At 48.0% G+C, this 13,130-nt stretch overlaps 1 protein-coding gene across 1 annotated transcript in view; it reads left to right on the top strand.

Moving 5' to 3' along the window:
• syne1a (spectrin repeat containing, nuclear envelope 1a) overlaps positions 1-13,130 on the top strand; it is a 223,310-nt gene that overhangs the window by 101,977 nt on the left and 108,203 nt on the right. Inside the window, exons 60-67 of the mRNA XM_071413100.1 lie at positions 7,024-7,188; positions 7,585-7,757; positions 8,178-8,331; positions 8,588-8,731; positions 8,962-9,126; positions 10,322-10,639; positions 10,835-10,990; positions 11,962-12,132. Coding sequence (XP_071269201.1) covers positions 7,024-7,188; positions 7,585-7,757; positions 8,178-8,331; positions 8,588-8,731; positions 8,962-9,126; positions 10,322-10,639; positions 10,835-10,990; positions 11,962-12,132 — 1,446 coding nt within the window. The remainder of the gene's footprint in view (positions 1-7,023; positions 7,189-7,584; positions 7,758-8,177; positions 8,332-8,587; positions 8,732-8,961; positions 9,127-10,321; positions 10,640-10,834; positions 10,991-11,961; positions 12,133-13,130) is intronic.

Here is a 13,130-nt window from a genome sequence, read left to right as displayed (position 1 = left end):
GCATGGGCTCTTCAATGCTGGGTTCGGGGGGCTTGGGGTACTCAGGAAACCGAGATACTGGGGTGGTGTCAAAAAGGCGCTGTCTCACACGTTCTCGGAGGCAGTTGTCGATCCTGATTTCCAGCATAATCAGGGACTCGAGGTCCTCTCCCAGTTCCCGAGAGGCCAGTTAATTCATGATGGAGTTAGACAAACCCTGATGAAAAGCGGTGACCAGGGCCTCCGTATTCCACCCACTCTCCGTGGCGAGGCTGCGAAACTCAATGGCGAAGTCAGCCACTTGTCTAGCCCCTAGGCGGATGTTGAACAGTCGGCTGGCCGCTTCTCGTCCGCCGACTGGGTGGTCAAAGACTCGTCGCAGTGAAGGCTATTATGGAGCTGCAGGATGGTGGCTGCTGTTGCCACACCGCCTTTGCCCACGCCGGGGCCTTGCCCGAGAGTAGAGAGATGATGTAGGTGATCATGGTCCAATCGGTGTGTAACGAGGAGGACTGTTGCTCGAACACAAGAGAACACTGAGATGAGGAACCCCTTGCATCCTCCCAGGTCGCCGTCATACCGCTCGGGGGCTGGGATCTTGGGTTCCCGGTGCAGATTCCCTGGAGGAACTACAGCAACGCCTGTAGCATTGGGCAATGAGACCTGAGCATTGGCTCCTCCTGGGTTGAGGTTGGACTGTGGTTGGAGGGAGTCGGTAAGTGCCTGGAGGGTCTCTGCTATTTGGGAGATTTGTTCTTGCTACCGCCCCAGCAGTGCTCCTTGGTGGGTTACAACATTCTTGATCTGGGTGATCTCTACTGGGTCCATGTTTAGGCAGAAGCTTGCTGTGACATGGTGAGGTTGGACCCAGGTGCAGAGAAGAGACCAGACCAGGAATCAGTGGTTAAGGATAACATAATACTTTACGGAGAAACGGTAGCCGAAAACTCACTCAGGAAACGTAAGCTCACGTTACATAATTCAAGCTTCTGCAAAGGACAACAGAAAACACACCTCTTTTAACAGGGAAATCATAATGAGTAAATAGGACACACCTGAGTGTCGTTAAGGTCTCTAGGACGGTCTCTGCCGCCCTCTGGTGACAGGTGGAACCATGACAGTGGTAGAATGTTTATTTTGATTGGAGATTTTCTGCATTTATCAGAAGTCCCATCAGTAGCCTGAATTCAGATGTGTTCATGTAAACATGATTATTAGGGAAATTGTTCTTCTTGCAAAGCATGTTTTAAACAAACTATTCTGTTAATCTGTGCATATAGGTTCTGTCAGGTTTTGGCCAGGACTGTTCAGGTTTTGTTCACTAGATGTCCCCCTTGCACCTTTTTTGTACCTTTTGTTTTTCTTGCTCTAATTATTGTTTGCACCTGTAAGTCATTCCCTTGTTAGTATTTAAATCCTGTGTGTTCCTTAGTTCATTGCTCAGTGTTTGTATGTTAGCACCCAGCCCCAGCCCAAGCCTTGTTGTGATCATTTATTTTCTCTTGTTTGATTTTCCAGAGGTTCTCTGGTTTTGTTCTTGTGTTTTTTGGATTAGTCTTTTGAGGTTTGTTTTTTCCCTTGCTGTTCTTACCACTTTGTGGATTTTCTTTGTATTTTTGGAAGATTTCCTTTTTTATTAAACCACCATCTCTAGTACTGCTGTGTCTGCCTCATCTTCTGGGTTCTGCCATTTATTAGTGACTGTTTCTCGCACCGGGTCCTGACAGAAACACTGAGCCATTAATATGAACCCAGAGGCAGCCAGTACCCAGGACTTTTTTCCCATGCTGTCCCACCACGAGGGGACTGTCCAACGTCACGAAGCTGCTCTGGTTCAGCAAGAGGCCTTACTGGCTGGACATTCTCAACTTCTGTCGGAGATGATGACTTCCATAAAGCAGATTTCTGATCAACTTTCTCCTGCAACCGCTTCTGCTCCAGTTCATCAGATTCAAGTGCCCGTGGCAGTTAACCCCCTGGCTGAACCTCGTCTGCCGCCTCCCCAACGGTTCTCAGGTGATCCGAGTGTTTGTAAGGGGTTTTTCACCCAATGTTCTCTCTCCTTCGAGCTGCAACCCTCGTCGTTTCCCACCGACCGGTCCAAGATAGCATATATCATCACCCTGCTGTCGGAAAAAGCCCTAGCCTGGGCTACTGCTGTGTGGGATGCCCAAAGTCCCTGCTGTGCCAGCTACTCTACCTTTGCTGAAGAATTCAAGCGAGTGTTTCAAGGTCCTACCAGCGGTCCTGACTCAGCCAAACAGCTCCTGACTCTCCGCCAAGGTCGGCGCAGCGTGATGGACTATGCCATCCAGTTCCACACGGTGGCAGCAGCGAGTGGCTGGAACGACGAGGCGCTCACAGTGTGCTTTTTGAAGGGTCTTTCCGACACCATCCAAGATGAACTGGCCACTCGGGAACCACCAGACAACCTCGAGTCCCTGATCAAGTTGGCTTCACGCATAGACCAGCGTCTGAGAGAGAGAGAGAGCTCAACCGTAGATCTCTCACCCTAGCTCCTATCGGTCCCAGCTCCGAGTCTCCACCTTTATCCTCGCTGACTCCACCGGAACCCATGCAGGTTGGACGCATCTCCCAGGCTGAGAGAGACCGCCGGATGAGGGAGCGATGCTGTCTATATTGCGGCAAACCGGGCCATTTCCTCTCCACGTGTCCCGGGCTCCAGGGAAAACGCACTCTCCCGTGCAGGCCTGGGAGGACTGTAACGGGAAACATAACCTCCTCCCATCCATCCAACTCCCGCCTGCTCATTCCAGTTACCCTTTCCTGGGACAACCACGAGCTTCCCCTTCAAGCCTTGGTAGACTCTGGAGCCGCAGGTAACTTCATGGATGGTGTCTGGGCGAAGGAGAATGGCGTTCCCTCTGAACCTCTAAGTGACCCCATAAGGGTTACTACGTTGGATGGAAGCCCTTTGGGATCTGGACTTGTCACTCGTGTCACTACCCCCTTGCGACTTTCAGTTTCCCAACACCAGGAAGTGATGAACTTTCATCTGACCTCGTGTTCCGAGTTCCCTCTCGTCCTTGGATACCCCTGGCTTCACAGCCATAACCCTCACATCGACTGGTCTGTGGGCACTATCAAGCAGTGGGGTCCTACGTGCCAAGCCACTTGTATCTTCCCAAGTTCCCCGAGTTCCCCTCCCGAGTCTCTAGAATCCATCGACCTGTCCCGAGTTCCCGAGTGTTACCATGACCTCAAACCGGTATTTAGCAAACAGAGGGCCACCAAACTACCACCCCATAGACCTTACGATTGCCCCATCGACCTGTTTCCGGGCACCTGCCCCCCCAGGGGTCGGATCTTTTCCCTATCTCCTCCCGAACGAGCTGCTATGGATACCTACATCAAGGACGCTCTGGCAGCAGGCCTCATGCGTCCATCCACCTCGCCGGCGGGAGCAGGGTTTTTCTTTGTGGCCAAAAAAGATGGGGGATTACGTCCTTGCATCGACTACCGGGGACTTAATGCCATAACTGTCCGTAACCGCTACCCGCTACCCCTTATGGCCACAGCCTTTGAGCTGCTCCAGGAAGCAGTTGTCTTCACTAAGCTTGACCTGCGGAACGCATACCATCTTGTGCGGATCAAACCCGGTGACGAGTGGAAGACCGCTTTCAACACGCCTACTGGTCACTACGAATACTTGGTGATGCCCTTCGGCCTGACCAACGCCCCGGCTGTGTTCCAAGCGCTCATAAACGATGTGCTTAGGGATATGCTTAACATCTTCGTGTTTGTTTACTTGGATGACATCCTCATCTTTTCGAGCTCCCTTCAAGAACACACTAAGCATGTCAGACAAGTACTCAAACGCCTCCTTGACAGCCATTTGTACGTTAAGCCGGAAAAATGTGAATTCCATTCCTCCCGAGTACAATTCCTGGGATTTGTAGTGGAACCCGGTCGAGTCCAGATGGACCCCAAGAAGGTAGGGGCGGTAGCGGATTGGCCCACCCCCAAGTCCGTTAAGGAAGTTCAGCGTTTCCTGGGCTTCACCAACTTTTACCGCAAGTTCATCAAGAACTTCAGCTCGGTGGCTGCCCCTCTCTCAGCTGTAACCAAGGGTGGCAACACAAGGTTTCTGTGGGGAAGAGAAGCTGAGACGGTCTTCCAAGGACTCAAGCAGCGCATCCTCTCTGCTCCCATTCTGACACTACCAACGGCGGATGAACCTTTTGTGGTGGAGGTAGACGCATCAGAGGTTGGGGTTGGAGCTGTCCTGTCTCAGAGGGGTGAAGACAAGAAGCTTCATCCTTGCGCCTTCTTCTCTCACCGGCTTACCCCGGCCGAGAGGAATTACGATGTGGGGGATCGTGAACTCCTAGCGGTTAAGATGGCATTGAAGGAATGGAGACACTGGCTCGAGGGGGCTTCTCAACCGTTTCAAGTGCTTACGGACCACAAAAATCTGGAGTATATCCAGCAGGCGAAGCGGTTGAACTCCAGACAAGCTCGATGGTCTCTTTTCTTCAGCCGATTTCAGTTTATCCTCACCTATAGACCCGGGTCGAAGAATCTCAAACCAGACGCCTTGTCACGAATCTACTCTCCTGCCATTCGAGAAGATACTGACATGACTGTCCTTCCGGCCGCTAAGATCGTGGCTCCGATCTCGTGGCAAGTGGAGGATACCGTGAAACAAGCCCAAGCCATCGACCCGGGCCCTGGAGGAGGTCCTGCCAATCGGTTGTTTGTTCCCAAGGCAGCAAGGTCCCAAGTCCTTCTGTGGGGGCACTCCTCTCGCCTCACCTGTCACCCGGGCGTAGGTCGCACCTTGGAGTTCATCCAGCGTAAGTTCTGGTGGCCCACCATAAAAGAAGACGTTGCCACTTTCGTCAAGGCCTGTTCCGTGTGCTGCCAGGGCAAATCTTCTCACCTCCGCCCTCAAGGACTCCTTCACCCTCTATCTATTCCCCACCGACCCTGGTCCCATATCTCATTGGACTTTATTACTGGCCTTCCTCCGTCCCATGGTAATACTACTATCCTAGTCATCATCGACAGGTTTTCTAAGGCGGCCAGGTTCGTTCCCTTGACTAAGTTACCTTCTGCCAAGGAAACGGCTGAGTTGGTGATTAACCATGTGTTCCGAGTCTTCGGCATTCCGCAAGATATGGTTTCCGACAGAGGTCCCCAGTTCGCCTCAAGGTTTTGGAAGGCCTTCTGCCAACTCATAGGGGCCACTGCCAGTCTATCTTCAGGGTACCATCCGGAGTCCAATGGCCAAACCGAGAGGATGAATCAAGAGCTGGAAACCACCCTCAGGTGTATGGTCTCCAACAACCCGTCCACATGGTCGTCCTTCATGGTTTGGGCCGAGTACGCGCACAACACCTTGTGCTCCTCCTCCACTGGTATGTCCCCGCACGAGTGTCAGTTTGGCTATGCTCCTCCATTGTTCCCGGACCAGGAGGCAGAAGTCAGTGTGCCTTCAGCCTCGAGGTTCATCAGACGCTGTCGGCTTACGTGGAAGAAGGCCCGTCTTAATCTTCTGCGTTCCTCACAGAGGTACCAACAACAAGCCAACAGACGTCGCCGTCCCGGGCCTACCCTGCGCCTCGGTCAGAGAGTATGGCTCTCAACCAAGAATTTACCGCTACGGGTGGAGTCTCGCAAACTGTCCCAGAAATTCATCGGTCCCTTTAAGGTTGCCAGAAGAGTGAACCCCGTTACTTTTCGCCTGCACTTACCCAGATCCCTTAAAATTAATCCCACGTTTCACATTTCTTTATTAAAACCTGTTGTTTTTTCTCCCCTTATCCCGGCAGGCAGACCTCCCCCTCCGCCCCGTATCATCGGAGGCCAGTCGGCTTATACCGTCCATCGGATACTGGATTCCCGCCGGGTGCAGCGGTCCTGGCAGTATCTGGTGGACTGGGAAGGCTACGGTCCCGAGGAGCGCTCCTGGGTTCCTGCCAAGGACATACTGGACCCTGACCTCATTCGTCAGTTCAGGGTCCTCCACCCTGAGAAGGCTGGTAGGAACGTCAGGAGCCGTTCCTAGGGGGGGAATTCTGTCAGGTTTTGGCCAGGACTGTTCAGGTTTTGTTCACTAGATGTCCCCCTTGCACCTTTTTTGTACCTTTTGTTTTTCTTGCTCTAATTATTGTTTGCACCTGTAAGTCATTCCCTTGTTAGTATTTAAACCCTGTGTGTTCCTTAGTTCATTGCTCAGTGTTTGTATGTTAGCACCCAGCCCCAGCCCAAGCCTTGTTGTGATCATTTATTTTCTCTTGTTTGATTTTCCAGAGGTTCTCTGGTTTTGTTCTTGTGTTTTTTGGATTAGTCTTTTGAGGTTTGTTTTTTCCCTTGCTGTTCTTACCACTTTGTGGATTTTCTTTGTATTTTTGGAAGATTTCCTTTTTTATTAAACCACCATCTCTAGTACTGCTGTGTCTGCCTCATCTTCTGGGTTCTGCCATTTATTAGTGACTGTTTCTCGCACCGGGTCCTGACAGGTTCTGTGCATATAAACATGCTCACTGAAATACCAGATATGAAATACTGCTATGCTAGTATTGGGCTGACCTTCTGAAGCAATCTAGCGAGCTAGGCTATTTATAGGTGTTCTCTCAGTAACATAGAAACAGGAGGAAGAAAATCACTTGAGAAAGCCGCTTGTTGCTAGCGCTGTGGATATGTTAAGCGGGAAAGAAAAGGTTGCCCCTGTATTCTTTTCTTGTACATAACATAACCATGGCCAGATTTATAAAAACATGTTTTGTTTTTATTGGACAGAAAGAGAGACAGGATGACAGTGGGGAAAGATCCAGTCCTATGTCAAAGAGCATAGGACCGGATTTGAACCTGTGCCAACTCCGTAGAATGATGTGCAAGAGGCTGAAGCATTACCACTAGACCAGCATATTTTCTGCAGAAAATATCATATTTTCCTGAGTGAAAGGAAAACCTTGAAAGGTCTTATTTTATCCTTGGTCTATGCTACCACTTCAAACCATTTCTACATAACTCTATACCGTGTACCTTGTTTAAGTAGCTCTGCTTGGTCTCCTCCAGGACAAGGCCTCCAGGATAGAGCGTATCGTAGGGGAGCACCGTCTGTTCTCCCAGGGTCTGACGGAGCTCCAGAACTGGGTGTCTGAGGCTGAGAGGATCCTGAACACCTGCCTCTCCCCCACCGCCGACAAGACTGTACTGGAGGACAGGATGATACAGCTGGAGGTAGGTATGGAAGACTAGAAGAATGTAATAGAGAGATCTAGGGACTATAGTTTTGCCCAAAGATCGAGAAAAAGTTGCATCTCTCAAAAGTGATTACAAATCAATATCTAACCTATAAATGTGTAGTATCAGGGGTTACCCCCCTCGTATAAACATTCTGAAGCTCTCAAGTCTAGTGTACAACAACTACTCTTTGTCTGTGGTTGTGTCTGTGGTTGTAACTGTATTTAAAACTGTGTCTGTGGTTGTAACTGTATTTTAAAATGTGTCTGTGGTTGTAACTGTATCTAAAACTGTGTCTGTGGTTGTAACTGTATTTTAAAATGTGTCTGTGGTTGTAACTGTATCTAAAACTGTGTCTGTGGTTGTATCTTATCTGTGATTGTGTTTCCCCAGGCCCTGTTGGCGGCCCGTCAGGAGAGGGAGATCCAGCTGAAGATGTTGCTGACACGTGGTGAGGCTGTCCAGAGGAACACCTCTGCTGAGGGGGTCCCCGTGGTCCGAAAACAGATCCAGGACCTTAAGGACTCCTGGGACTCTCTGCTGTCCGCCTCTATCCAGTGTAAAAGGTCAGGAGACATATTAATCGGTTAGCCAATTTGACTTTACTCAATCGATTTAATCTAGGAGGTCAAAAAGGTTAAATGGTAGGAAATATGACAATGTTATCAGGCAATCATTTGACAAAGAAAAATAGGCATTCATTGTATTAGATAGTAATAACAATAATAATATTTGCCATTTAGCAGATGATAAGATTAGTATTAGATTATAATACACTCAAGGTTACTTGTGTTAACACTCCAGTGAGTCTATCCCAGCTTATTTGGTCTGTTGACTTTGTAGGAGAAGCTGGCTCTATCAGTAGCTACAAGTTAAAAAAAATATGACATTTTTAAAAGTTGGCTGGTCAAAAAGCCACCATTTTTGTAGAACGACCCTAACAGTGAGTAACCCTGAAGAATGAATGTGTGTGTTTCCTGATCCAGTCAGCTGGAGGGGGCCCTGTCCCAGTGGACCAGCTACCAGGAGGACGTGGGCCAGTTTATCATGTGGATGGAGCGTGTGGAGGCCACTCTGGGCTGCTCAGACAGACAGTACTCTGAGATGAGAGACAAGACCGCCAACCTGGGCAAGACCAAGGTACAGTACTGGACTCATTCTAATGGATGGGTGTATACACATTGGTGGTGGATGGAGGGAATCTACACCTTACAATATAAAGGGCTTTGACTCCTGAAAATAACTAAAAGCAATCCTCCATCATAACCTTGTAGTGTTGTTGATTTTCACACTAAGAAGCAATAATTTTTTAAAAGTTACATGTTTTAAGTATTTCATCTATCATGTTTTTATGCTGTATCCACAGCTGGTTAATGTGATACTGTATGTGTTTTAGCTTCTATATGAGGAGGTCCTGAGCCATAGCAGTCCATTAGAGACCATCGCTACCAAGGGCTCCAACATGGCTGAACAATACACTACCCATCAGGAGGTACACAGCCTACAGGAGAGATACACCGCCATCACAGACAAGGCCAAGGTACCCACGGCCTTCATAATCCTGTCTTCATGTTTCCCTTCATGTCCTTAAACGATTTTGCTCGGTAGTCTTTCCCAGGACTGGGTAATGGCTTAATGAAGTAGCTTTATTTTATTTGTAGGTCACAAGATAACTGAAAAGGCCTAAGATGCCATTAGAGTTTGGGAACCAATACTTGAAATGGTAACCCAGTCATGTGGTATCTCTACATGGTATCTCTCGTGTCCCAGGCTGCAGTCTACAAGGCTAAGGATCTGGTCCTGGCCCATCAGGAGTACCAGAGGGGGCTGCACATGTTTGAAGACTGGCTGGAGCAGGAGCAGGGAACCCTGGGCTCTCTGTCTCACCCAGAGGGGGATGTGGACACCCTGGAGAACACACTACAGCAGATACAGGTCAGTACAGTACAGACTACTATATGCCTGGTTTGGTGTGGGTCAGTGCTATCCGGGATCCTTGGGACCCTTACCTAACCCTAACCTTAACCCTTACCTTAACCATTTTACATTTCAACTTCAATGGAAATGTAGGGACGTCCCAAGGATCCCGGATAGTGTGTCAGTTGGTTTTGAATGAAGAGCTATAGTAGAGCTGTAGCACTGACCAGCTATGTAATGTTGGTTTTATAATGATCTGAACACATAGTGAAAGCAGAGAGCTTCTGACAGGTTCAGAATAATAATTGATACTGTACATGTACAGTACTGCATCATGTTGAACTTGATATTGGTATGTTACTGTATCATGGAGCTGGGCGATATGGACAAAAATCCATATCGCGATAAACAGTCAAATTTTTTGCAATAACGATAAATCATCTAGAAATACTTTTTGGGAGGTGCTAGAGTTGGGCTATATGGACACAAAGTTATATTGTGATAAATGTAACGATTTTGCTCGATAACAATAAATACAATGATAAAAAAATATATTTTGATGGACAGTTACTTTCCATTATCGGCAGGGCTCTAGATGATTTCTTTCCAGAGATAGTAGCCGATGAGTCAAAAAGGAAGCTATTTCATATAACATATCCAAGGAATGCATGATTGATATTTTGATGTGCAACCTGTCAAAATAAGATCCAGAATGATCAGATTTCATTTGGTCTCTTCAGCGGTACATTTTTGTGCATATTGGCCTACAGGCTATGTTTTTAACCACCTGAGGAAGTGGGAACTCAAAACACTTTGCTAGATTACTAACTCTAAATATGATGTTATTGCTATATAGCCATTTAGGCTAATTGATTAATCTATCAGTAAATGTAGGCCAATGCCTTACAAGTACTTTCCAGCGCTAGGCCTAGACTATACTTGATGTAGGCCTATTCACTGCAAATGGCGCACTCTGCTCTGTTCTGCGGGTGCATCAAAACCATACTACAGTCTACTCCAGTTGTGACGTGGTGCCATGAACTCAATAGTTGTAGTACAATCTACAGGAACGTTGTGTAGCAAAATCACAGAAAAAAATGGCCGTATGCAAAATGCTTCGGTAAGAGAAAGAACATTTTTTGTTTATCTTCCCAGCTCTACTGTATCATCCCGCCTCTCTATTTTCTACCTCCATTCTCCCTCTCCTCCACAGCTCCTCCAGGAGCGCTGCTCCCAGGGCCAGTCCCTGCTCTCTTCCCTGCTGTTAAGCAGGGATGGGGTGATTCCGTGGGGCGCGCCCCAGATTGAGGACCGAGCCCTAGACACGGCACAGCGTGAGTGGGGGGCCTACCAGGCCCGGCTGGGGGAGACCAGGGCCACGCTGGGCTCTACCCTGGGCAGGCTCAGGCAGATGGGCCAGAGGTTCCAGAGCCTGGCCCTGTGGCTGGAGGACATGGAAGGGAAGGCCAACATCCGTGGACATCGCAGGTCTGACAGAGCTTCCAAGGATGCCCAGCTAAAGCAGCTCCAGGTAGGGGTTAGATAGAGAGAGGTAAGAGACTGTCTAGTACTGTTGAAGGATCGTTCACACTGTTAGGCTGTGTCTCAATGGTCTCAAACCAACAGGTACAATTTTGGCATGGGATGTCAAAATAACAGCATTTTGATTTAAACCATCTACAGTATCTAATTGTAACTCTGTCTTTCTCTGTGAATGGTTGTGCAGCTGTGGCAGGAAGGTGTGCTAGCCCGGCAGAGCGAGGTGGATGGGCTGTCTGCTCTGGCCCAGCAGGTCCTGGAGGAGACCCACATCAGCAGCCGGGTCAGCACCAGAGCCACCCAGCTCACTGCCCGATACCACGCCCTGATTCTCAACATACAGGTGAGACAGTCACTACTGACTGATCTTTCTGATATGAACAAAATGGCTATGTACGTAAGATAACATTGCATTTACACTCATAGCCCAGTTGTCTCGCAATAGATCTTGTTGCAGTGACTTTCATTGTCTTGAGGCTGTACTATAACACTGCGGTGAAACAACTATGAGAGTTTAGTTGAGCCCCAGAACACACCCAGTACACTCAGAAGCCAGTCTTTTTATTTGTCTGCTCCTCTTGGGAGAACTAAAGGAAAATCAATGGTGCTCCTCTGGTCTTGGGTTTAGTCTGTAATTAAACGCTACAGAAGGCAATCTCACACTCCTCACACACACTGCTGGAGCCTAGAGTGGAGGGGCTGTGCCGGCGAAGCCATTGATTTTTACACCTACAGTAGCACCTCTCGCTCTCACACACACACACTTTCTCTCAAGTGTGCTTGTGAAAGCAAGCAAACATGCACGCACGCACACGCACGCACACACACACACACACAAACACTCACTCTTTCTGTCGCACTCCCACCCTTTCTCTCTACTCTCTCTCGCTCACACACACACAATTGTTCTGTGTGAAATGTGTGGCCATATGGGCCGCGGTACAGAGCTGTTACCTCCGTCTCCATCTCTGCAGTAAAGGTGTGCACTCAGCACTATCAGCTAATTGGAGCTTCACGCCACGGGATCTGCAAGTCAAGTGGATTATGTGCCAAATCCATAAAAATACCTCATTCATAGCCATACAATCTAAGTCAAGTGGATGTGTCAAAACCCCCATAAAAACGGAGATATTGTCAAATGAATGATGTGTCAATAACACAATTTTTTTAAATAATAATATCCAAATCCAAGACATGAAAAAAAATCTGTGGAAGGAATAAGGAATAAAAATATTTTCAAGTGTCGAGTTTCATGGTTCTGGGGTGATGCAAGCTGTCTGATGTCACTCATTCTTTTATCCAATCTGCTTTTAGGAGACCATCAAGCAGCTGAAGGAGGAGCTTAGGAGCATCGAGGAGGCAGAGAAACTCTGTGTGTCCTTCTCTGATTGGCTTAGATCAGCCCAGAATAACTTCAGAACCGTGACAGCCAGCACGGAGGCTCTGGACCGGGTTGCCATGGAGAGGAAGATGAAGAAAGTAGAGGTACTGAACACAGACACACCTGGTAGAGTAGGGTTCAACGTGGCTCCTTTTCTGTTCACTTACTGTACAATATTAGATTTCTGCTATAGAACCCCGGCATACACTAGTTGGTAGCTTCATTTAGTGGTATTGGTACAGAACCCTGAGGTACACCTCCTCGCTAGAGTGCCCTGATAAAAGTGAATTAAGCTTGCTTGTGCTATATTACACAGAAATGATTAGTCTTACTCTAGGTAGTTTCACAGCAGTCAGCTTGTAGTCCTCTGTAACTCAGTTGGTAGGACATGGTGCTTGTAACGCCAGGGTAGCGGGTTCGATTCCTGGGACCAGCCGTACATAAAATATTCATGCACGCAAGACCGTAAGTCGCTTTGTATAAAAGCGTCTGCTAAATGGCATATATATATTGTAGTACAGAAACACAGGAAAGCCTCTTTACAATCTGCCATGTTAGCCAGCAAAAAATGTATTTGCTTTCCAAGCAACATAAGGTGCTTGTTCATTACATCAACATGAAAGTTTGCTTAGCCAGTTTGGCTTGGGTTGCAGATATTTGCATGTAAGGTTAGAAAAAGCATTCAGTACCTAAATATAAGGACCTGGCAAGATAGTTCCCTTTCTCTCTCTTATCTGACGTTGCTCTTCTTAAGTTGATAAGACATTGATTTATATATTAGTGTCCGTGCGCACACTTCATAAAACATCAAAATATCTGCAGTAGTTGACTTGTCACAGTTCATATTGAGTGTGAAGAGGAAGGAGAGAGAGAGTGTGTGTGTATTGATCGTGTCTTTATGAAGACAAAGCGGGAGCGGCTTTAGAGGATGCTCTGTAGCAGAGAGAGCCCTCCCACTGTGAAACAGAGGATGAAGAAGCACCAGTGTCAGGAGCCTGCTGGCACAGACACTGTAATTGATGCAATGCCCTTCCCGCTCCGCATCACACACACACACGCAGTCACACACATGCAGACACACACACACACACACACACACACA

Source organism: Salvelinus alpinus, chromosome 8, assembly GCF_045679555.1.
Source record: "Salvelinus alpinus chromosome 8, SLU_Salpinus.1, whole genome shotgun sequence".
Taxonomy (NCBI): Eukaryota; Metazoa; Chordata; class Actinopteri; order Salmoniformes; family Salmonidae; genus Salvelinus; species Salvelinus alpinus.
The sequence above is the reverse complement of the archived record's forward strand: the minus strand, read 5'-3'. Positions and strand labels throughout refer to the sequence as shown.